We start from the raw sequence: 25,748 nt of genomic DNA, 5'->3' as shown, positions 1-25,748 counted from the left end.
GACACGGGGAGAGAGACACGGGGAGACACGGGGAGAGAGACACGGGGAGACACGGGGAGAGAGACACGGTGAGACACGGGGAGACACGGGGAGAGAGACACGGTGAGAGAGACACGGGGAGAGAGAGACACGGGGAGAGAGACACGGGGAGAGAGACACGGTGAGAGAGACACGGTGAGAGAGAGACACGGGGAGAGAGACACGGTGAGAGAGACACGGAGAGAGAGACACGGTGAGAGAGACACGGTGAGAGAGACACGGGGAGAGAGACACCGAGAGACACGGGGAGAGAGACACGGGGAGAGAGACACGGGGAGAGAGACACGGAGAGAGAGACACGGGGAGAGAGAGACACGGGGAGAGAGAGACGGGGAGAGAAAGACACGGGGAGAGAGAGACACAGGGAGAGAGAGACGGGGAGAGAAAGACACGGGGAGAGAGAGAGACACGGGGAGAGAGAGACACGGGGAGAGAGACACGGTGAGAGAGACACGGTGAGAGAGACACGGGGAGAGACACAGGGAGAGAGACACGGGGAGAGACAGACACGGGGAGAGAGACACGGGGAGAGAGACACCGAGAGACACGGGGAGAGAGACACGGGGAGAGAGACACGGAGAGAGAGACACGGAGAGAGAGACACTGGGAGACACGGGGAGAGAGACACGGGGAGAGAGACACGGGGAGAGAGACACGGGGAGAGAGACACGGTGAGAGAGACACGGTGAGAGAGACACCGAGAGACATGGGGAGAGAGACACGGGGAGAGAGACATGGGGAGAGAGACACGGAGAGAGAGACACGGGGAGAGAGAGACACGGGGAGAGAGAGACGGGGAGGGAAAGACACGGGGAGAGAGAGACACGGGGAGAGAGAGACGGGGAGAGAAAGACACGGGGAGAGAGAGAGACACGGGGAGAGAGAGACACGGGGAGAGAGACACGGTGAGAGAGACACGGTGAGAGAGACACGGGGAGAGAGAGACACGGGGAGAGAGACACAGGGAGAGAGACACGGGGAGAGAGAGACACGGGGAGAGAGACACGGGGAGAGAGACACGGGGAGAGAGACACCGAGAGACACGGGGAGAGAGACACGGGGAGAGAGACACGGAGAGAGAGACACGGGGAGAGAGACACTGGGAGACACGGGGAGAGAGACACGGGGAGAGAGACACGGGGAGAGAGACACGGTGAGAGAGACACGGGGAGAGAGACACGGGGAGAGAGACACCGGGAGACACGGGGAGAGAGACACGGTGAGAGAGACACGGGGAGAGAGACACGGGGGGGAGAGACACGGTGAGAGAGACACGCGGAGACACGGGGAGAGAGACACGGTGAGAGTGACACGGGGAGACACGGGGAGAGAGATACGGTGAGAGAGACACGGGGAGAGAGACACCGAGAGACACGGGGAGAGAGACACGGGGAGACACGGGGAGAGAGACACGGGGAGACACGGGGAGAGAGACACGGTGAGACACGGGGAGACACGGGGAGAGAGACACGGGGAGAGAGACACGGGGAGAGAGACACCGGGAGAGAGACACAGAGAGAGAGACACGGGGAGACACGGGGAGAGAGACACGGAGAGACACGGGGAGAGAGACACGGTGAGACACGGGGAGAGAGACACGGGGAGAGAGACACGGGGAGAGAGACACCGGGAGACACGGGGAGAGAGACACGGGGAGACACGGGGAGACACGGTGAGAGAGACACGGAGAGAGAGACACCAGGAGACACGGGGAGAGAGACACCGTGAGAGAGACACGGGGAGACACGGGGAGAGAGACACGGTGAGAGAGACACGGGGAGAGAGACATGGTGAGACACGGTGAGAGAGACACGGGGAGAGAGACACAGGGAGAGAGACACTGAGAGACACGGGGAGAGAGACACGGGGAGACACGGGGAGAGAGACACGGGGAGACACGGTGAGAGAGACACGGGGAGAGAGACACGGGAGAGAGACACGGGGAGAGAGAGACACGGGGAGAGAGACACGGGGAGACACGGGGAGAGAGACACGGTGAGACACGGTGAGAGAGACACGGTGAGACACCGGGAAAGAGACACGGGGAGAGAGACACGGTGAGAGAGACACGGTGAGAGAGACACGGTGAGAGAGACACGGTGAGAGAGACACGGTGAGACACAGGGAGAGAGACACGGTGAGAGAGACACGGTGAGAGAGACACGGTGAGAGAGACACAGGGAGAGAGACACCGAAAGACACGGGGAGAGAGACACGGTGAGACACGGTGAGAGAGAGACACGGTGAGAGAGACACGGTGAGAGAGACACGGTGAGACAGACCTCTTCCTCCCTCTTGGCCCGGGACCGTTGATCCGTAGCATCAGCATCACCTTCATCAGCATCACCATCACCACCACCATCACCACCATCACCACCGTCACCACCGTCACCACCACCACCACCGCCACCACCGCCACCACCGCCACCACCACCACCACCATCATCGTCGTCATCGTCATCCTACAGGCAACGGGAACAGGTCCCAAAGAGTGGTGTAGTGTAGTGTGTAGTGTAGTGTGTAGTGTATAGTGTAGTGTGTAGTGTAGTGTATAGTGTATATAGTAGTGTATAGTGTAGTGTATAGTGTAGTGTATAGTATAATGTATAGTAGTGTATAGTGTAGTGTATAGTATAATGTATAGTGTATAGTAGTGTATAGTGTAGTGTATAGTGTAGTGTATAGTGTAGTGTATAGTATAGTGTATAGTAGTGTATAGTGTAGTGCATAGTGTAGTGTATAGTGTAGTGTATAGTATAATGTATAGTGTAGTGTATAGTGTAATGTATAGTGTAGTGTATAGTGTAGTGTATAGTAGTGTATAGTGTAGTGTATAGTGTAGTGTATAGTAGTGTATAGTGTAGTGTATAGTGTAGTGTAGTGTATAGTATAGTGTATAATGTAGTGTATAGTGTAGTGTATAGTGTATAGTGTAGTGTATAATGTAGTGCATAGTGTAGTGTATAGTGTAGTGTATAGTGTAATGTATAGTGTAGTGTATAGTGTAGTGTATAGTAGTGTATAGTGTAGTGTATAGTGTAGTGTATAGTAGTGTATAGTGTAGTGTATAGTGTAGTGTATAGTATAGTGTATAATGTAGTGTATAGTATAGTGTATAGTAGTGTATATTGTAGTGTATAGTGTATAGTGTAGTGTATAGTGTAGTGTATAGTAGTGTATAGTGTAGTGTATAGTGTAGTGTAGTGTATAGTATAGTGTATAATGTAGTGTATAGTGTAGTGTATAGTGTAGTGTATAATGTAGTGCATAGTGTAGTGTATAGTGTAGTGTATAGTGTAATGTATAGTGTAGTGTATAGTGTAGTGTATAGTAGTGTATAGTGTAGTGTATAGTGTAGTGTATAGTGTAGTGTATAGTGTAGTGTAGTGTATAGTATAGTGTATAATGTAGTGTATAGTGTAGTGTATAGTGTAGTGTATAGTGTAGTGTATAATGTAGTGCATAGTGTAGTGTATAGTGTAGTGTATAGTGTAATGTATAGTGTAGTGTATAGTGTAGTGTATAGTAGTGTATAGTGTAGTGTATAGTGTAGTGTATAGTAGTGTATAGTGTATAGTGTAGTGTATAGTGTAGTGTAGTGTATAGTATAGTGTATAATGTAGTGTATAGTATAGTGTATAGTAGTGTATATTGTAGTGTATAGTGTAGTGTATAGTGTATAGTAGTGTATAATGTAGTGTATAGTGTAGTGCATAGTGTATGTAGTGTATAGTGTAGTGTATAGTGTATAATGTAGTGTATAGTGTAGCGCATAGTGTAGTGTATATAGTAGTGTATAGTGTAGTGTATAGTGTAGTGTATATAGTAGTGTATAGTGTAGTGTATAGTGTAGTGTATAGTGTAGTGTATAGTAGTGTATATAGTATAGTGTATAATGTAGTGTATAGTGTAGTGTATAGTATAATGTACAGTGTATAGTATAGTGTATAATGTAGTGCATAGCGTAGCGCATAGTGCAGTCTATGGGTACCACCCACCTCGGCGGGCCCTACACCCTCCGCGTCCCCGTTGCGAGAGGCTCGCTGTGCTCCCATCGCCCTGCAGTGAGTGAGCGCTGTGCCCTTCCGCTTAATGTGGTCCAGGAGCTGACGGATGAAACTGCGAGCGCCGTGGGAGACGGAGAGTCCCAGGGGGTTACGCACGGCGGGATAATTCAGGTGCGTGTCTGTGGGTCTCTGTGTGGGTCTCTGTGGGTGTCTGTGTGGGTGTCTGTGTGGGTGTCTCTGTGGGGGTCTCTGTGTGGGTCTCTGTGGGTGTCTGTGTGGGTCTCTGTGGGTCTCTGTGGGTCTCTGTGGGTCTCTGTGTACCTATATAGGTCTCTGTGTGTGTCTGTGTGTCTCTGTGGGTCTCCGTGGGTCTCCGTGTGTCTCTGTGTACTTATATGGGTCTCTGTGGGTCTCTATGGGTCTCTGTGTGTCTCTGTGTGTCTCTGTGGGTCTCTGTGTGTCTCTGTGGGTCTCTGTGGGTCTCTATGGGTCTCTGTGCGTCTCTGTGGGTCTCTGTGGGTCTCTGTGGGTCTCTGTGTGTCTCCGTGGGTCTCTGTGTACCTATATGGGTCTTTGTGGGTCTCTGTGTGTCTCTCTGTGTCTCTGTGTACCCATAGAGGTCTCTATGGGTGTCTGTAGGTCTCTGTGTACCTATATGGGTCTCCATGGGTCTCTGTGCACCTATATAAGTCTCTGTGTGTCTCTGTGTGTCTCTGAGTATCTCTGTGGGTCTCCGTGGGTCTCTGTGTGTCTCTGTGGGTCTCTGTGGGTCTCTGTGGGTCTCTGTGTGTCTCTGTGGGTCTCTGTGGGTCTCTGTGTGTCTCTGTGGGTCGCTGTGGGTGTCTGTGGGTCTCTGTGGGTGTCTGTGGGTCTCTGTGGGTGTCTGTGGGTCTCTGTGTGTCTCTGTGGGTCTCTGTGGGTCTCTGTGGGTCTCTGTGTGTCTCTGTGGGTCTCTGTGGGTGTCTAGGATGTGTGGGTCTCTGTGTGTCTCTGTGGGTCTCTGTGGGTCTCTGTGGGTCTCTGTGTGTCTCTGTGTGTGTCTGTGCACCTATATGGGTCTCTGTGTGTCTCTATGGGTCTCTGTGTGTCTCTATGTACCTATATGGGTCTCTGTGGGTCTCTGTGGGTCTCTATGGGTCTCTGTGTGTCTCTGTGTACCTATATGGGTCTCTGTGGGTCTCTGTGTGTCTCTGTGGGTCTCTGTGGGTCTCCGTGGGTCTGTGTGGGTCTCTGTGTGTCTCTGTGTGTCTCTGTGTGTGTCTGTGCACCTATATGTGTCTCTGTGTGTCTCTGTGTGTCTCTGTGTGTGTCTGTGGGTCTCTGTGGGTCTCTGTGTGTCTCCGTGTGTCTCTGTGGGTCTCTGTGTACCCATATAGGTCTCTATGGGTCTCTATGGGTCTCTGTGGGTCTCTGTGGGTCTCTGTGTACCTATATGGGTCTCTGTGTGTCTCTGTGTGTCTCTGTGGGTCTCTGTGGGTCTCTGTGTGTCTCTGTGTGTCTCTATGGGTCTCTGTAGGGGGTAGACCTAGCTAGGGGCTAGACCTAGCTAGGTCTACCCCCTAGCTAGGGGGTAGACCTAACCAGGGGGTAGACCTAGCTAGGGGTAGACCTAGCTAGGGGGTAGACCTAGCTAGGGGCTAGACCTAGCTAGGTCTACCCCCTAGCTAGGGGGTAGACCTAGCTAGGGGGTAGACCTAGCTAGGGGGTAGACCTAGCTAGGGGGTAGACCTAGCTAGGGGGGTAGACCTAGCTAGGTCTACCCCCTAGCTAGGGGGTAGACCTAGCTAGGGGGTAGACCTAGCTAGGGGGTAGACCTAGCTAGGGGGTAGACCTAGCTAGGGGGGTAGACCTAGCTAGGTCTACCCCCCTAGCTAGGGGGTAGACCTAGCTAGTGGTAGACCTAGCTAGGGGGTAGACCTACCCAGGGGGTAGACCTAGCTAGGGGTAGACCTAGCTAGGGGGTACACCTACCCAGGGGGTACACCTACCCAGGGGGTACACCTACCCAGGGGGTAGACGTACCGTGTCTCCACCTACCCAGGGGGTAGACCTAGCTAGGGGGTACACCTAGCTAGGCCTACCCCCTAGCTAGGGGGTAGACCTACCCAGGGGGTAGACCTAGCTAGGGGGTAGACCTAGCTAGGGGGTAGACCTAGCTAGGGGTAGACCTACCCAGGGGGTACACCTACCCAGGGGGTAGACCTAGCTAGGGGGTACACCTACCCAGGGGGTAGACCTACCCAGGGGGTAGACGTACCCAGGGGGTAGACGTACCGTGTCTCCACGTACCCAGGGGGTACACCTACCCAGGGGGTAGACGTACCGTGTCTCCATGTACCCAGGGGGTACACCTACCCAGGGGGTAGACCTAGCTAGGGGGTACACCTACCCAGGGGGTAGACGTACCCAGGGGGTAGACCTAGCTAGGGGGTACACCTACCCAGGGGGTACACCTACCCAGGGGGTACACCTACCCAGGGGGTAGACGTACCCAGGGGGTACACCGACCCAGGGGGTACACCTACCCAGGGGGTAGACGTACCCAGGGGGTAGACGTACCCAGGGGGTAGACGTACCGTGTCTCCACCTACCCAGGGGGTACACCTACCCAGGGGGTAGACGTACCGTGTCTCCACGTACCCAGGGGGTACACCGACCCAGGGGGTAGACGTACCCAGGGGGTAGACGTACCCAGGGGGTAGACGTACCGTGTCTCCACCTACCCAGGGGGTAGTAGACGTACCCAGGGGGTAGACGTACCGTGTCTCCACGTACCCAGGGGGTACACCGACCCAGGGGTAGACGTACCCAGGGGGTAGACGTACCCAGGGGGTAGACGTACTGTGTCTCCACCTACCCAGGGGGTACACCTACCCAGGGGGTAGACGTACCGTGTCTCCACGTACCCAGGGGGTAGACGTACCCAGGGGGTAGACGTACCCAGGGGGTAGACGTACCCAGGGGGTAGACGTACCGTGTCTCCACCTACCCAGGGGGTACACCTACCCAGGGGGTAGACGTACCGTGTCTCCACGTACCCAGGGGGTACACCTACCCAGGGGGTAGACCTAGCTAGGGGGTACACCTACCCAGGGGGTAGACGTACCCAGGGGGTAGACCTAGCTAGGGGTACCGACCCAGGGGGTAGACGTACCCAGGGGGGTAGACGTACCCAGGGGGTAGACTACCGTGTCTCCACGTACCCAGGGGGTACACCTACCCAGGGGGTAGACGTACCGTGTCTCCACGTACCCAGGGGGTACACCTACCCAGGGGGTACACCTACCCAGGGGGTACACCTACCGTGTCTCCACGTACCCAGGGGGTACACCTACCCAGGGGGTACACCTACCCAGGGGTACACCTGCCCAGGGGGTACACCTACCCAGGGGGTACACCTACCCAGGGGGTACACCTACCCAGGGGGTACACCCTACCGTGTCTCCACGTACCCAGGGGGTACACCTACCCAGGGGGTACACCTACCCAGGGGGTACACCTACCCAGGGGGTACACCTACCCAGGGGGTACACCTACCCAGGGGGTACACCTGCCCAGGGGGTACACCTACCCAGGGGGTACACCTACCCAGGGGGTACACCTACCCAGGGGGTACACCTGCCCAGGGGGTACACCTACCCAGGGGGTACACCTACCCAGGGGGTACACCTACCCAGGGGGTTACACCTACCCAGGGGGTACACCTACCCAGGGGGTACACCTACCCAGGGGGTAGACCTACCCAGGGGGTACACCTACCGTGTCTCCACGTATCGGATGACGGCGTTGGGCCCGAGTCCCATCCGCGTGCGGAACGACGCCGCTGGCATGAGGTGGAATGTGAGGCGGTAGAGGCGGTGCCGGGCGACACCACACTCCACCCTGAAGGTCTCTTCAACCTCTATAGAGTGTAGCACCTACACACACACAGTGATACACACACACACACACACAGTGACACACACACAGTGATACACACAGTGACACACACACACACAGTGACACCACACTCCACCCTGAAGGTCTCTTCAACCTCTATAGAGTGTAGCACCTACACAGTGATACACACAGTGACACACACACAGTGATACACACAGTGACACACACAGTGACACACACAGTGATACACACAGTGACACACACAGTGACACACACACAGTGACACACACACACAGTGACACACACACACACAGTGATACACACACACACAGTGACACACACAGTGACACACACACACAGTGACACACACTCCACCCTGAAGGTCTCTTCAACCTCTATAGAGTGTAGCACCTACACAGTGACACACACAGTGATACACAGTGACACACACACAGTGACACACACACAGAGTGACACACACACAGTGACACACACACAGTGTCACACACACAGAGTGACACACACACACAGTGACACCACACAGTGACACACACACAGTGACACACACACACAGTTACACACACACACACAGTGATACACACACACACAGTGATACACACACAGTTACACACACTCCACCCTGAAGGTCTCTTCAACCTCTATAGAGTGTAGTACCTACACAGTGATACACACACACACACAGTGATACACACACAGTGACACACACACAGTGATACACACACAGTGACACACACAGTGATACACACAGTGATACACACACACACAGTGACACACACACACAGTGACACACACACACACAGTGACACACACAGTGATACACACACACACAGTGACACACACACAGTGACACACACACACAGTGACACACACACAGTGACACACACACACACACAGTGACACACACACAGTGACACACACACAGTGACACACACAGTGACACACACAGTGACACACACACAGTGACACACACACAGTGACACACACACACACAGTGACACACACACACACAGTGACACACACACACACAGTGACACACACACACACAGTGACACACACACACACAGTGACACACACACACACAGTGACACACACACAGTGACACACACACACAGTGACACACACACAGTGACACACACAGTGACACACACACAGTGACACACACACACACAGTGGACACACACAGTGACACACACACACAGTGACACACACACAGTGACACACACAGTGACACACACACAGTGACACACACACACACAGTGATACACACACACACAGTGACACACACACACACACACAGAGTGACACACACACACACAGTGACACACACAGACACACACACAGTGACACACACACAGTGATACACACACACAGTGACACACACACAGTGATACACACACACAGTGACACACACTCCACCCTGAAGGTCTCTTCAACCTCTATAGAGTGTAGCACCTACACAGTGATACACACACACAGTGACACACACACAGTGACACACACACACACACAGTGACACACACAGTGATACACACATACACAGTGACACACACACAGTGACACACACAGTGATACACACAGTGATACACACACACAGTGACACACAGAGTGACACACACACAGTGACACACACACACAGTGATACACACACACAGTGACACACACACAGTGACACACACACAGTGACACACACACAGTGACACCACACTCCACCCTGAAGGTCTCTTCAACCTCTAGAGTGTAGCACCTACACAGTGATACACACAGTGACACACACACAGTGACACACACACAGTTACACACACACAGTGATACACACACAGTGACACACACACAGTGATACACACAGTTACACACACACACAGTGACACACAGTGATACACACACACAGTGATACACACACAGTGACACACACACAGTGATACACACAGTTACACACACACACAGTGACACACAGTGATACACACACACAGTGATACACACACAGTGACACACACACAGTGATACACACACAGTGATACACACACACACACAGTGATACACACACAGTGATACACACACAGTGATACACACACAGTGACACACACACAGTTACACACACACACAGTGACACACACACACAGTGACACACACACAGTGACACACACACAGTGATACACACACAGTGTACACACACACACAGTGACACACACAGTGACACACACACACAGTGACACACACAGTGACACACACACAGTGACACACACACACAGTGACACACACACACAGTGACACACACACACAGTGACACACACAGTGACACACACACAGTGACACACACACCCAGTGACACACACAGTGACACACACACACAGTGACACACACAGTGACACACACACAGTGACACACACACAGTGACACACACACACAGTGACACCACACTCCACCCTGAAGGTCTCTTCAACCTCTATAGAGTGTAGTACCTACACACAGTGACACCACACAGTGACACACACACACACAGTGACACACACACAGTGATACACACAGTGACACACACACAGTGACACACACAGTGACACACACACACACACAGTGATACACACAGTGACACACACAGTGACACACACACAGTGACACACACACACAGTGACACACACACACAGTGACACACACAGTGACACACACACAGTGACACACACACAGTGATACACACAACAGTGAGACACACAGTGTACACACATACACAGTGACACACACACAGTGACACACACACACAGTGACACACACAGTGACACACACAGTGACACACACAGTGACACACACACAGTGACACACACACACAGTGACACACACACACACAGTGACACACACTCCACCCTGAAGGTCTCTTCAACCTCTATAGAGTGTAGTACCTACACACAGGTGATACACACACAGTGACACACACACACACACACAGTGATACACACAGTGACACACACACACACAGTGACACACACACAGTGACACACACACAGTGACACACACACCCACCCACTCACCCACTCACCCCCCACACTCACCCACTCACCCCCCCACCCACCCACTCACCCATCCCCCAACTCACCCACTCACCCCCCCACCCACCCACTCACCCACCCACCCACTCACTCACACACCCACTCACCCACTCACTCACCCCCCCACTCACCCACTCACTCACCCACCCACTCATCCCCCCACTCACTCACCCACCCACCCACCCACTCACCCCACCCACTCACCCACTCACTCACCCACTCACCCACTCACTCACTTACTGATTCACCCACCCACCCACCCACTCACTCACCCACCCACCCACCCACTCACTCACTCACCCACCCACTCACTCACACACCCACTCACCCCCCCACTCACCCACTCACTCACCCACCCACTAACCCGCCACTCACTCACCCACCCAACCACTCACTCACCCACCCACCCACTTACCCACTCACTCACTCACCCACCCACTCACTCACCCACCCACCCACTCACTCACCCACCCACCCACTCACCCACACACTCACTCACTCACCCACTCACCCACCCACACACCCACCTACTCACCCACTCACTCACCCACTCACCCACCCACACACCACAACCCCACCCACACACCCACCCACTCACCCACTCACCCACCCACTCACTCACTCACCCACTCACTCACCCACCCACTAACCCCCCACTCACTCACCCACCCACCCACTCACCCACTCACTCACTCACCCACTCACCCACCCACACACTCACTCACTCACTAACCCCCCACTCACTCACCCACCCACCCACTCACCCACTCACTCACTCACCCACTCACCCACCCACACACTCACTCACTCACCCACTCACCCACCCACTCACTCACCCACCCACCCACCCACTCACCCCCCCACCCACCCACTCAACCACCCACCCACCCACTCACACACCCACTCACTCACCCACCCACCCACTCACTCACCCACCCACCCACCCACTCACCCACCCACTCACTCACTCACCCACCCACTCACCAACTCACCCATTCATTCACTCACTCACTCACCCACTCACTCACCCACTCACTCACTCACCCACCCACCCACTCACTCACCCACCCACTAACCCCCCACTCACTCACCCACCCACCCACTCACCCACTCACCCACCCACTCACCAACTCACCCATTCACTCACTCACTCACTCACCCACCCACCCACTCACTCACTTACTGATTCACCCACCCACTCACTCACTCACTCACCCCCACCCTCACCCACCCACCCCCCACCCACCCACTCACTCACCCACCCACTCACTCACTCACCCACCCACTCGCCCACTCACCCACCCACTCACCCACCAACTCACCCCCCCAACCCCCTCACTCACCTCCCCACCCACCCACTCACCCACCCACCCACTCACCCACTCACTCACTCACCCACCCACCCACTCACTCACCCACCCACTCACTCACCCACCCACTCACCCACCCACCCACCCACTCACCCACCCACCCACCCACCCACCCACTCACCCACCCACCCACTCACCCACTCACCCACCCACCCACTCACCCACCCCCCCACCCACCCACCCACCACCCACCCACCACCCACCTCTGCGAGTGTGACCCTGGTGAGTGAGCGTGCCAGCTTGCGAGCTGCTGAGTGAGCCTGGGCTGTGCCCAGGACCGGCACAGACACGTGGGGAGTCTTGATGTTGGAGCTCGCCACCATCAGAATCTCTCGCAGCCTGGGAGGCGGTGGGTGGGGGGGTGGTGGGGTGGGTGGGGGGGTGGGTGGGGGGGTGGGTGGGGGGGTGGGGGGGTGAGTGGGGGGGTGGGTGGGTGAGTGAGTGGATGGGTGGGGGGGTGGGTGAGTGGGTGGGTGAGTGAGTGGATGAGTGAGTGGGTGGGTGAGTGAGTGAGTGAGTGGGTGGGTGGGTGGGTGAGTGAGTGGGTGGGTGGGGGGGTGAGTGAGTGGGTGGGTGAGTGAGTGGTTGTGGTGGTGGTGGTATTGGTGGTGGTACTTGGTGGTATAGGTAGTGGTGGTGGTAGTGGTGGTACAGGTAGTGGTGGTGGTGATACAGGTAGTGGTGGTAGTGGTGGTGGTACAGGTAGTGGTGGTGGTACAGGTAGTGGTGGTGGCGGTGGTAGTGGAGGTGGTAGTGGCGGTGGTGGTACAGGTAGTGGTGGTGGTACAGGTAGTAGTGGCGGTGGTGATACAGGTAGTGGTGGTAGTGGTGGTGGTACAGGTAGTGGTGGTGGTACAGGTAGTGGTGGTGGTACAGGTAGTGGCGGTGGTGGTACAGGTAGTGGTGGTAGTGGTGGTGGTACAGGTAGTGGTGGTGGTAGTGGTGGTGGTATAGGTAGTGGCGGAGGTGATACAGGTAGTGGTGGTAGTGGTGGTGGTACAGGTAGTGGTGGTAGTGGTGGTGGTACAGGTAGTGGCGGTGGTGATACAGGTAGTGGTGGTGGTAGTGGTGGCGGTGATGATACAGGTAGTGGTGGTGGTAGTGGTGGTGGTAGTGGTGGTGGTGATGATACAGGTAGTGGTGGTGGTAGTGGTGGTACAGGTAGTGGTGATGATACAGGTAGTGGTGGTAGTGGTGGTGATACAGGTGGTGGTAGTGGTGATGATACAGGTAGTGGTGGTGGTCTCAGCCTCACCGCGGGATTCCCAGGGTCACGTTCATCTCTCCGCGTCCAGCGAAGTGAAAGGTGTTGAGGGTCATCTGTGTGGACGGCTCTCCGATACTCTGAGCAGCAAGCAGGCCCACAGCCTCGCCCGGAGGGCAAAGCGCTGAGCGCCACTTACACTGTAGCAGTGCACGGAGCCTGACACAGCACAGACACTCACTCAGACACTCACTCACTCAGACACTCACTCAGACACTCACTCAGACACTCATTCACTCACTCAGACACTCACTCAGACACTCACTCAGACACTCATTCACTCACTCAGACACTCACTCAGACACTCACTCACTCACTCAGACACTCACCCACTCACTCAGACACTCACTCACTCACTCAGACACTCACTCACTCACTCAGCCACTCACTCAGACACTCACCACCTCAGCCACTCACTAAGACACTCACTCAGCCACTCACTAAGACACTCACTCAGACACTCACTCAGACACTCACCACCCCTTAGCCACTCGCTCTGAGCAGCGAGCAGGACCACAGCCTCGCCCGGAGGGCAAAGCGCTGAGCGCCACTTACACTGTAGCAGTGCACGGAGCCTGACACAGCACAGACACTCACTCAGACACTCACTCACTCAGACACTCACTCAGACACTCACTCACTCAGACACTCACTTAGACACTCACTCAGACACTCACTCAGACACTCACTCAGACACTCACTCAGACACTCACTCAGACACTCACTCAGCCACTCACTAAGACACTCACTCAGACACTCACTCAGCCACGCACTAAGACACTCACTCAGACACTCACTCAGACACTCACTCAGACACTCACTCAGACACTCACTCAGACACTCACTCAGACACTCACTAAGACACTCACTAAGACACTCACTCAGACACTCACTCACTCAGACACTCACTCACTCACTCAGCCACTCACTCAGACACTCACCACCTCAGACACTCGCTCGCTCACTCAGACACTCACTCAGCCACTCACTAAGACACTCACTCAGACACTCACTAAGACACTCACTCAGCCACTCACTAAGACACTCACTCAGACACTCACTAAGACACTCGCTCAGACACTCACTTACTCACTCACTCAGACACTCACCCACTCAGACACTCACTAAGACACTCACTCAGACACTCACTAAGACACTCACTCAGACACTCACTCAGACACTCACCACCCCTTAGCCACTCGCTCTGAGCAGCGAGCAGGACCACAGCCTCGCCCGGAGGGCAAAGCGCTGAGCGCCACTTACACTGTAGCAGTGCACGGAGCCTGACACAGCACAGACACTCACTCAGATACTCACTCACTCAGACACTCACTCAGACACTCACTAAGACACTCACTCACTCACTCAGACACTCACTCAGACACTCACTCACACAGACACTCACTCAGACACTCACTCAGACACTCACTCAGACACTCACTCACACAGACACTCACTCAGACACTCACTCAGACACTCACTCAGACACTCACTCAGACACTCACTCAGCCACTGACTCACTAAGACACTCACTCAGACACTCAGACACTTCCTCACTCAGACACTCACTTAGACACTCACTCAGACACTCACCACCCCTTAGCCACTCGCTCTGAGCAGCGAGCAGGACCACAGCCTCGCCCGGAGGGCAAAGCGCTGAGCGCCACTTACACTGTAGCAGTGCACGGAGCCTGACACAGCACAGACACTCACTCACTCAGACACTCACTCAGACACTCACTCACTCGCTCAGCCACTCAGACACTCACTCAGACACTCACTCAGACACTCACTCACTCACTCAGACACTCACCCACTCACTCAGACACTCACTCAGACACTCACTCAGACACTCACTCACTTAGACACTCACTCACTCAGACACTCACTCACTCACTCAGACACTCACTCACTCACTCACTCACCCACTCAGACACTCACTCAGCCACTCACTCAGACACTCACTCAGACACTCACTCACTCAGACACTCACTCAGACACTCACTCAGCCACTCACTCACACAGACACTCACTCACTCAGACACTCACTCAGACACTCACTCACTCAGACACTCACTCACTCAGACACTCACTCAGACACTCACTCAGACACTCACTCACTCAGACACTCACTCAGACACTCACTCAGACACTCACTCACTCAGACACTCACTAAGACACTCAGACACTCACTTAGACACTCACTCAGACACTCACTCACTCACTCAGCCACTCAGACACTCACTCAGACACTCACTCACTCAGACACTCACTAAGACACTCAGACACTCACTCAGACACTCACTCACTTAGACACTCACTCAGACACTCACTCACTCACTCAGACACTCACTCACTCAGACACTCACTCACTCACTCAGACACTCACTCACTCACTCAGACACTCACTCACTCACTCAGACACTCACTCACTCACTCAGACACTCACTCACTCACTCAGACACTCACTCACTCACTCAGACACTCACTCAGACACTCACTCAGACACTCACTCAGACACTCACTCAGACACTCACTCAGACACTCACCACCCCTTAGCCACTCGCTCTGAGCAGCAAGCAGGACCACAGCCTCGCCCGGAGGGCAAAGCGCTGAGCGCCACTTACACTGTAGCAGTGCACGGAGCCTGACACAGCACAGACACTCACTCACTCAGACACTCACTCAGACACTCACTCACTCGCTCAGCCACTCAGACACTCACTCAGACACTCACTCAGACACTCACTCAGACACTCACTCAGACACTCACTCACTCACTCAGACACTCACCCACTCACTCAGACACTCACTCAGACACTCACTCAGACACTCACTCACTTAGACACTCACTCACTCAGACACTCACTCACTCACTCAGACACTCACTCACTCACTCACTCACCCACTCAGACACTCACTCAGCCACTCACTCAGACACTCACTCAGACACTCACTCACTCAGACACTCACTCAGACACTCACTCAGCCACTCACTCACACAGACACTCACTCACTCAGACACTCACTCAGACACTCACTCACTCAGACACTCACTCACTCAGACACTCACTCAGACACTCACTCAGACACTCACTCACTCAGACACTCACTCAGACACTCACTCACTCAGACACTCACTCAGACACTCACTCACTCAGACACTCACTCACTCAGACACTCACTCACTCAGACACTCACTCAGACACTCACTCAGACACTCACTCAGCCACTCACTAAGACACTCACTAAGACACTCACTCAGACACTCACTCAGACACTCACCCACTCAGACACTCACCACCTCAGACACTCACTCAGCCACTCACTCAGACACTCACTCAGACACTCACTTAGACACTCACTCAGACACTCACTTAGACACTCACTCAGACACTCACCCACTCACTCAGACACTCACTCACTCAGACACTCACCACCTCAGACACTCGCTCGCTCACTCAGACACTCACTAAGACACTCACTCAGACACTCACTTAGACACTCACTCAGACACTCACTTAGACACTCACTCAGACACTCACTTAGACACTCACTCAGACACTCACTCAGACACTCACTCAGACACTCACTCAGACACCCACTCAGACACTCACTCAGACACTCACTAAGACACTCACTCAGACACTCACCACCCCTTAGCCACTCGCTCTGAGCAGCGAGCAGGACCACAGCCTCGCCCGGAGGGCAAAGCGCTGAGCGCCACTTACACTGTAGCAGTGCACGGAGCCTGACACAGCACAGACACTCACTTAGACACTCACTCACTCAGACACTCACTCAGACACTCACTCACTCAGACACTCACTCACTCAGACACTCACTCAGACACTCACTCAGACACTCACTCACTCAGACACTCACTCAGACACTCACTCACTCAGACACTCACTCAGACACTCACTCACTCAGACACTCACTCACTCAGACACTCACTCACTCAGACACTCACTCAGACACTCACTCAGACACTCACTCAGCCACTCACTAAGACACTAAGACACTCACTCAGACACTCACTCAGACACTCACCCACTCAGACACTCACCACCTCAGACACTCACTCAGCCACTCACTCAGACACTCACTCAGACACTCACTTAGACACTCACTCAGACACTCACTTAGACACTCACTCAGACACTCACCCACTCACTCAGACACTCACTCACTCAGACACTCACCACCTCAGACACTCGCTCGCTCACTCAGACACTCACTAAGACACTCACTCAGACACTCACTTAGACACTCACTCAGACACTCACTTAGACACTCACTCAGACACTCACTTAGACACTCACTCAGACACTCACTCAGACACTCACTCAGACACTCACTCAGACACCCACTCAGACACTCACTCAGACACTCACTAAGACACTCACTCAGACACTCACTTAGACACTCACTCAGACACTCACTTAGACACTCACTCAGACACTCACTTAGACACTCACTCAGACACTCACTCAGACACTCACTCAGACACTCACTCAGACACCCACTCAGACACTCACTCAGACACTCACTAAGACACCCACTCAGACACTCACTCAGACACTCACTCAGACACTCACTCAGACACTCACTAAGACACTCACTCAGACACTCACTCAGACACTCACCACCCCTTAGCCACTCGCTCTGAGCAGCAAGCAGGACCACAGCCTCGCCCGGAGGGCAAAGCGCTGAGCGCCACTTACACTGTAGCAGTGCACGGAGCCTGACACAGCACAGACACTCACTCAGACACTCACTCACTCAGACACTCACTCACACAGACACTCACTCAGACACTCACTCAGACACTCACTCAGACACTCACTCAGACACTCACTCAGCCACTGACTCACTAAGACACTCACTCAGACACTCAGACACTTCCTCACTCAGACACTCACTCAGACACTCACTAAGACACTCACTAAGACACTCACTCAGACACTCACCACCCCTTAGCCACTCGCTCTGAGCAGCAAGCAGGACCACAGCCTCGCCCGGAGGGCAAAGCGCTGAGCGCCACTTACACTGTAGCAGTGCACGGAGCCTGACACAGCACAGACACTCACTCAGACACTCACTCACTCAGACACTCACTCACACAGACACTCACTCAGACACTCACTCAGACACTCACTCAGACACTCACTCAGACACTCACTCAGCCACTGACTCACTAAGACACTCACTCAGACACTCAGACACTTCCTCACTCAGACACTCACTCAGACACTCACTAAGACACTCACTAAGACACTCACTCAGACACTCACCACCCCTTAGCCACTCGCTCTGAGCAGCAAGCAGGACCACAGCCTCGCCCGGAGGGCAAAGCGCTGAGCGCCACTTACACTGTAGCAGTGCACGGAGCCTGACACAGCACAGACACTCACTCAGACACTCACTCACTCAGACACTCACTCACTCAGACACTCACTCAGACACTCACTCAGACACTCACTCAGACACTCACTCAGACACTCACTCAGACACTCGCTCAGCCACTCAGACACTCACTCAGACACTCACTCACTCAGACACTCGCTCAGACACTCACCCACTCAGACACTCACCACCTCAGACACTCACTCACTCAGACACTCACTCACTCACAACCTCAGACACTCAGACACTCACTCACTCACTCAGACACTCACTCAGACACTCACCCACTCAGACACCCACTCAGACACTCACTCACTCAGACACTCACTCACTCAGACACTCACTCAGACACTCACTCACTCAGACACTCGCTCGCTCACTCAGTCACTCAGACACTCAGTCACTCAGACACTCACTCACTCAGACACTCACTCGCTCAGACTCTCACTTACTCACTCACTCAGACACTCACCCACTCAGACACTCACCCACTCAGACACTCACTCACTCAGACACTCGCTCGCTCACTCAGTCACTCAGACACTCACTCACTCAGACACTCACTCACTCAGACACTCACTCACTTAGACACTCACTCGCTCAGACACTCGCTCACTCACTCAGACACTCGCTCACTCGCTCAGACACTCGCTCACTCATACACTCACTCACTTAGACACTCACTCGCTCAGACACTCGCTCACTCACTCACTCAGACACTCACTTACTCACTCACTCAGACACTCACCCACTCAGACACTCACCCACTCAGACACTCACTCAGACACTCACTCGCTCACTCAGTCACTCAGACACTCACTCACTCAGACACTCACTCACTCAGACACTCACTCGCTTAGACACTCACTCGCTCAGACACTCGCTCACTCACTCAGACACTCACCCACCCACTCACCCACCGACTCACTCACTCACCCACCCACTCACTCACTCACCCACCCACCCACTCACTCACTCACTCACCCACTCACCCACCCACTCACTCACTCACTCACCCACTCACCCACTCACTCACTCACTCACCCACCCACCCACTCACTCACCCACCCACCCACTCACCCACTCACCCACTCACTCACCCACTCACCCACTCACTCACCCACTCACTCACTCACCCACCCACCCACCCACTCACTCACTCACCCACTCACCCACCCACCCACTCACCCACCCACTCACTCACCCACCCACCCACTCACCGACTCACTCACTCACCCACCCACTCACTCACTCACTCACCCACTCACTCACTCACTCACTCACCCACCCACTCACCCACTCACCCACTCACCCACTCACCCACTCACTCACCCACCCACCCACCCACCCGCCCACCTTTCCAGCGTTGGCTTCTCCCCCTTCCCCTCCCCCTTCCCCTCCTCGTCCCGGCCCTCGACGAGGTCCCGCACCTCGTCCTGGCCCTTGACGAGGTCCCGCACCTCGTCCTGGTCGCCCAGGAAGCCCTCGAGCTGCCCGTGGAACGTCTCGGACACGGATCCCGCGTGGAGGTCCGGCCTCCACCGGGAGAGGCACGGCTCGGGCAGTTCGAGCCTCTCGGCACGCCGGCCATGGACATCTCGGCGCTCGGACGTGGTCAGCGAGCACCAGCGGGAGACCAGCTGGGGGGAGACGGTGGGGGGGGGGGGGGGAGAGGTGGGGGGAGAGGTGGGGGGGGGGGTGGTGGTGGTGGGGGGGGGAGGGTGGGTGGAGTTTCATTCATGGGGGTACGAGCGGGGAAAAAAATCAATAAATATAAACACTATATTCTTAGTTTTTTTCGGTAAAGTCACGTTGAAGAGAAACAACAAAATAACAAAATATATATAAAACAATAAAAAATTCTCACGACGTTTCGACCATAACTCAAACGGTCATCATCAGGTGTGTCGGTTTGCATATTTTGTTATTTTGTTGTTTCTCTTCAACGTGACTTTACCGAAAAAAAACTAAGAATATGAATTACTGCAGTCACGAAAGCTTTAAATCAAAATATAAACACTCTTAAATTTTTGGATTTAAAGCTTTTCGTGACTGCAGTAATTCATATTGTTAGTTTCTTTCGGTAAAGTCACCACCACGTTGAAGGGAAACAATAAAATATAATAAAATATATAATATAAATATATATAAAATATTCATATAAAACGTCGTGAGAATTTTTATTGTTTTATATATATATATTGTTATTGTTTCCCTTCAACGTGGTGACTTTACCGAAAAAACTAAGAATATGAACTAAGAGTGTTTATAATCTTAGTTTTTTCGGTAAAGTCACCACCACGTTGAAGGGAAACAATAAAATAATAAAATATATAATATATATAAATATATATAAAATCTATATATAAAACGTCGTGAGAATTTTTATTGTTTTATATATATTTTATTATTTTATTGTTTCCCTTCAACGTGGTGACTTTACCGAAAGAACTAAGAGTATAAAAAAATGTTTTTGATTTAAAGCTTTTCGTGACTGCAGTAATTCATATTCTTAGCTCTTTCGGTAAAGTCACCACCACGTTGAAGTGAAACAATAAAAAATAATAAAATATATATAATATAAATATATATAAAATATATAATCTATAAAACGTCGTGAGAATTGTTATTGTTTTATATATATTTTATTATTTTATTGTTTCCCTTCAACGTGGTGACTTTACCGAAAAAACTAAGAATATGAACTAAGAGTGTTTATAATCTTAGTTTTTTCGGTAAAGTCATCACCACGTTGAAGGGAAACAATAAAATAATAAAATATATAATATATATAAATATATAAAATTTATATATAAAACGTCGTGAGAATTTTTATTGTTTTATATATATTTTATTATTTTATTGTTTCCCTTCAACGTGGTGACTTTACCGAAAGAACTAAGAGTATAAAAAAATGTTTTGATTTAAAGCTTTTCGTGACTGCAGTAATTCATATTCTTAGTTTCTTTCGGTAAAGTCACCACGTTGAAGGGAAACAATAAAATAATACAATATATAATATATAAATACATATATAAAATATATAAAACGTCGTGAGAATTTTTATTGTTTTATATATTGTTATTATTTTATTGTTTCCCTTCAACGTGGTGACTTTACCGAAAAAACTAAGAATATGAACTAAGAGTGTTTATATTCTTAGTTTTTTCGGTAAAGTCACCACGTTGAAGGGAAACAATAAAATAATAAAATATATAATATAAATATATATTAAATATTGATATAAAACGTCGTGAGAATTTTTATTGTTTTATATATATTGTTATTATTTTATTGTTTCCCTTCAACGTGGCGACTTTACCGAAAGAACTAAGAGTATAAAAAAATGTTTTGATTTAAAGCTTTCGTGACTGCAGTAATTCATAATCTTAGTTTTTTCGGTAAAGTCACGTTTTATATATTTTTTATTATTTTGTTGTTTCCCTTCAACGTGGTGACTTTACCGAAAAAACTAAGAATATGAACTAAGAGTGTTTATATTCTTAGTTTTTTTCGGTAAAGTCACCACCACGTTGAAGAGAAACAACAAAATAATAATAAAATCTATATATAAAACAATTAAAAAATTCTCACGACGTTCCGACCATAACTCAAACGGTCGTCTTCAGGTGTGTTGGTTCGCATAAATTTCTTTTTAAACGGCGCATTTATTTATTTATAAAAAAACGTTAGCGCCACGCGCAACGATTTGGCAGCTTATTTAGGACTAGTCCATCTATATTCTGAAAAGAGGAGGGGGGAGACGAATTTTTTTTATAATGTATGCTGTCTGAAAGCCACTGTAAGCGTGAACAATCAATTAAGACCTGAAATGGTTCATCACATATTTCCAATGATTGCTAAGCCAGAATCTTACAAATAAATAAATGCACCGTTTAAAAATAAATTGATGCGAACCAACACACCTGAAGACGACCGTTTGTGTTATGGTCGGAACGTCGTGAGAATTTTTTATTGTTTTATATTTATTTTATTATTATTTTGTTGTTGTTTCTCTTCAACGTGGTGGTGACTTTACCGAAAAAACTAAGGATATGAACACTCTTAGTTCATATTCTTAGTTTTTTCGGTAAAGTCACCACGTTGAAGGGAAACAACTAAATAATATTTATATATAAAACGTGACTTTAGCGAAAAAACTAAGATTATGAATTACTGCAGTCACGAAAAGCTTTAAATCAAAATTTTTTTATACTCTTAGTTCTTTCGGTAAATTCACCACGTTGAAGGGAAGCAATAAAATAATAAAAAATATATAAAACAATAAAAATTCTCACGACGTTTTATATATTTTATATATATTAATATTATATATATATTATTATTTTGTTGTTTCCCTTCAACGTGGTGACTTTACAGAAAGAACTAAGAGTATGAATTACTGCAGTCACGAAAGCTTTAAATCAAAATATAAACATTTTAAAAACGCCTGAAACACTTTTTGTTTAATTAAAACCCGACGTGTAGATGGAAATTTAAAAATGTAAAAAACTCCCCAACCACCCACAAATCGCGCCAAGAATCGATTCTTTAAATCGCGCAAAGGAATCGAAGGGCGCCGATTACTCTGGAATCGGCCTACCCGCGTTCAGTACGGGGTAAAAGCTTTTCGATTTTAGAAACTTTCGTGATCAGATCGAGTGCAAGGGGGGCTACCACGTGACTGAGTGCTAGGGGGGCTACCACGTGACTGAGTGCTAGGGGGGGCTACCACGTGACTGAGTGCTAGGGGGGGCTACCACGTGACTGAGTGCTAGGGGGGGGTCAGCTCACGTGGTGGGGGGCTACACCACCACAACCACCACCACCATAACCACCACCTCCACCACCTCCACCACCTCCACCACCTCCACCACCACCACCATCACCTCAACCACCACCACCACCACCACCACCACCTCCACCACCACCACCACCACCTCCACCACCACCATCACCTCAACCACCACCACCACCACCTCCACCACCACCACCATCACCACCACCAACGCCACCACAACTACCACCACCACCACCACCTCCACCATCATCACCACCTCCACCACCACCATCACCACCACCACCACCACCTCCACCACCACCATCACCACCTCCACCACCACCATCACCACCACCACCACCACCTCCACCACCACCACCACCACCACCTCAACCACCACCACTATCACCACCACCACCATCATTCACCACCACCACCACCTCCACAACCACCTCCACCACCACCTCCACCACCACCACCACCTCCACCACCACCACCACCACCTCCACCACCACCACCACCACCTCCACCACCACCACCACCTCCACAACCACCACCACCTCCACCTCCACCACCTCCACCACCTCCACCACCACAACTACCACCACCACCTCCACCACCACAACCACCACCACAACTACCACCACCACAACCACCACCTCCACCACCACCACCACCACCTCCACCACCACCACCTCCACCACCGCCACCACCACCTCCACCACCTCCACCACCTCCACCACTACCACCACAACCTCCACCACCACCACCACAACCTACACCACCACCACCACCACCTCCACCACCGCCACCACCACCACCACCTCCACCACCACCACCACCACCTCCACCACCACCATCACCACCACCATCACCACCACCACCACCACCTCCACCATCATCACCACCTCCACCACCACCATCACCACCACCACCACCACCTCCACCACCACCATCACCACCTCCACCACCACCATCACCACCACCACCACCACCTCCACCACCACCACCACCACCACCTCAACCACCACCACTATCACCACCACCACCATCATTCACCACCACCACCACCTCCACAACCACCTCCACCACCACCTCCACCACCACCACCACCTCCACCACCACCACCACCACCTCCACCACCACCACCACCACCTCCACCACCACCACCACCTCCACAACCACCACCACCTCCACCTCCACCACCTCCACCACCTCCACCACCACAACTACCACCACCACCTCCACCACCACAACCACCACCACAACTACCACCACCACAACCACCACCTCCACCACCACCACCACCACCACCTCCACCACCACCACCTCCACCACCGCCACCACCACCTCCACCACCTCCACCACCTCCACCACTACCACCACAACCTCCACCACCACCACCACAACCTACACCACCACCACCACCACCTCCACCACCGCCACCACCACCACCACCACCACCACAACCACCACCTCCACCACCACCACCACCACCACCTCCACCACCACCACCACCACCACCACCTCCACCACCACCACCACCACCTCCACCACCACCACCACCACCTCCACCACCACCACCACCACCACAACCACCACCTCCACCACCACCACCACCACCACCTCCACCACCACCACCTCCACCACCGCCACCACCACCTCCACCACCTCCACCACCTCCACCACTACCACCACAACCTCCACCACCACCACCACAACCTACACCACCACCACCACCACCTCCACCACCGCCACCACCACCACCACCACCACAACCACCACCTCCACCACCACCACCACCACCACCTCCACCACCACCACCACCACCACCACCTCCACCACCACCACCACCACCTCCACCACCACCACCACCACCTCCACCACCACCGCCACCACCACCTCCACCACCACCACCACCACCACAACCACCACAACCAC

At 52.4% G+C, this 25,748-nt stretch overlaps 1 protein-coding gene across 1 annotated transcript in view; it reads right to left on the bottom strand.

Moving 5' to 3' along the window:
- The window catches only part of POLR1A (RNA polymerase I subunit A), a 144,289-nt gene that overhangs the window by 24,856 nt on the left and 93,685 nt on the right, over positions 1-25,748 (bottom strand). Inside the window, exons 25-32 of the mRNA XM_076064594.1 lie at positions 20,384-20,667; positions 18,830-19,013; positions 17,286-17,350; positions 13,610-13,777; positions 12,558-12,693; positions 7,806-7,963; positions 4,038-4,158; positions 2,322-2,501 (exon numbers count right to left, since the gene is read on the bottom strand). Coding sequence (XP_075920709.1) covers positions 2,322-2,501; positions 4,038-4,158; positions 7,806-7,963; positions 12,558-12,693; positions 13,610-13,777; positions 17,286-17,350; positions 18,830-19,013; positions 20,384-20,667 — 1,296 coding nt within the window. The remainder of the gene's footprint in view (positions 1-2,321; positions 2,502-4,037; positions 4,159-7,805; positions 7,964-12,557; positions 12,694-13,609; positions 13,778-17,285; positions 17,351-18,829; positions 19,014-20,383; positions 20,668-25,748) is intronic.

Source organism: Petromyzon marinus, unplaced genomic scaffold (genome assembly GCF_048934315.1).
Source record: "Petromyzon marinus isolate PM22_M1 ecotype Great Lakes invasive population unplaced genomic scaffold, UKy_Petmar_22M1.pri1.0 PM_Scaffold_54, whole genome shotgun sequence".
NCBI lineage: Eukaryota > Metazoa > Chordata > Hyperoartia > Petromyzontiformes > Petromyzontidae > Petromyzon > Petromyzon marinus.
Note: the sequence above shows the minus strand (reverse complement) of the source record. Positions and strands in the feature narration are given on the sequence as shown.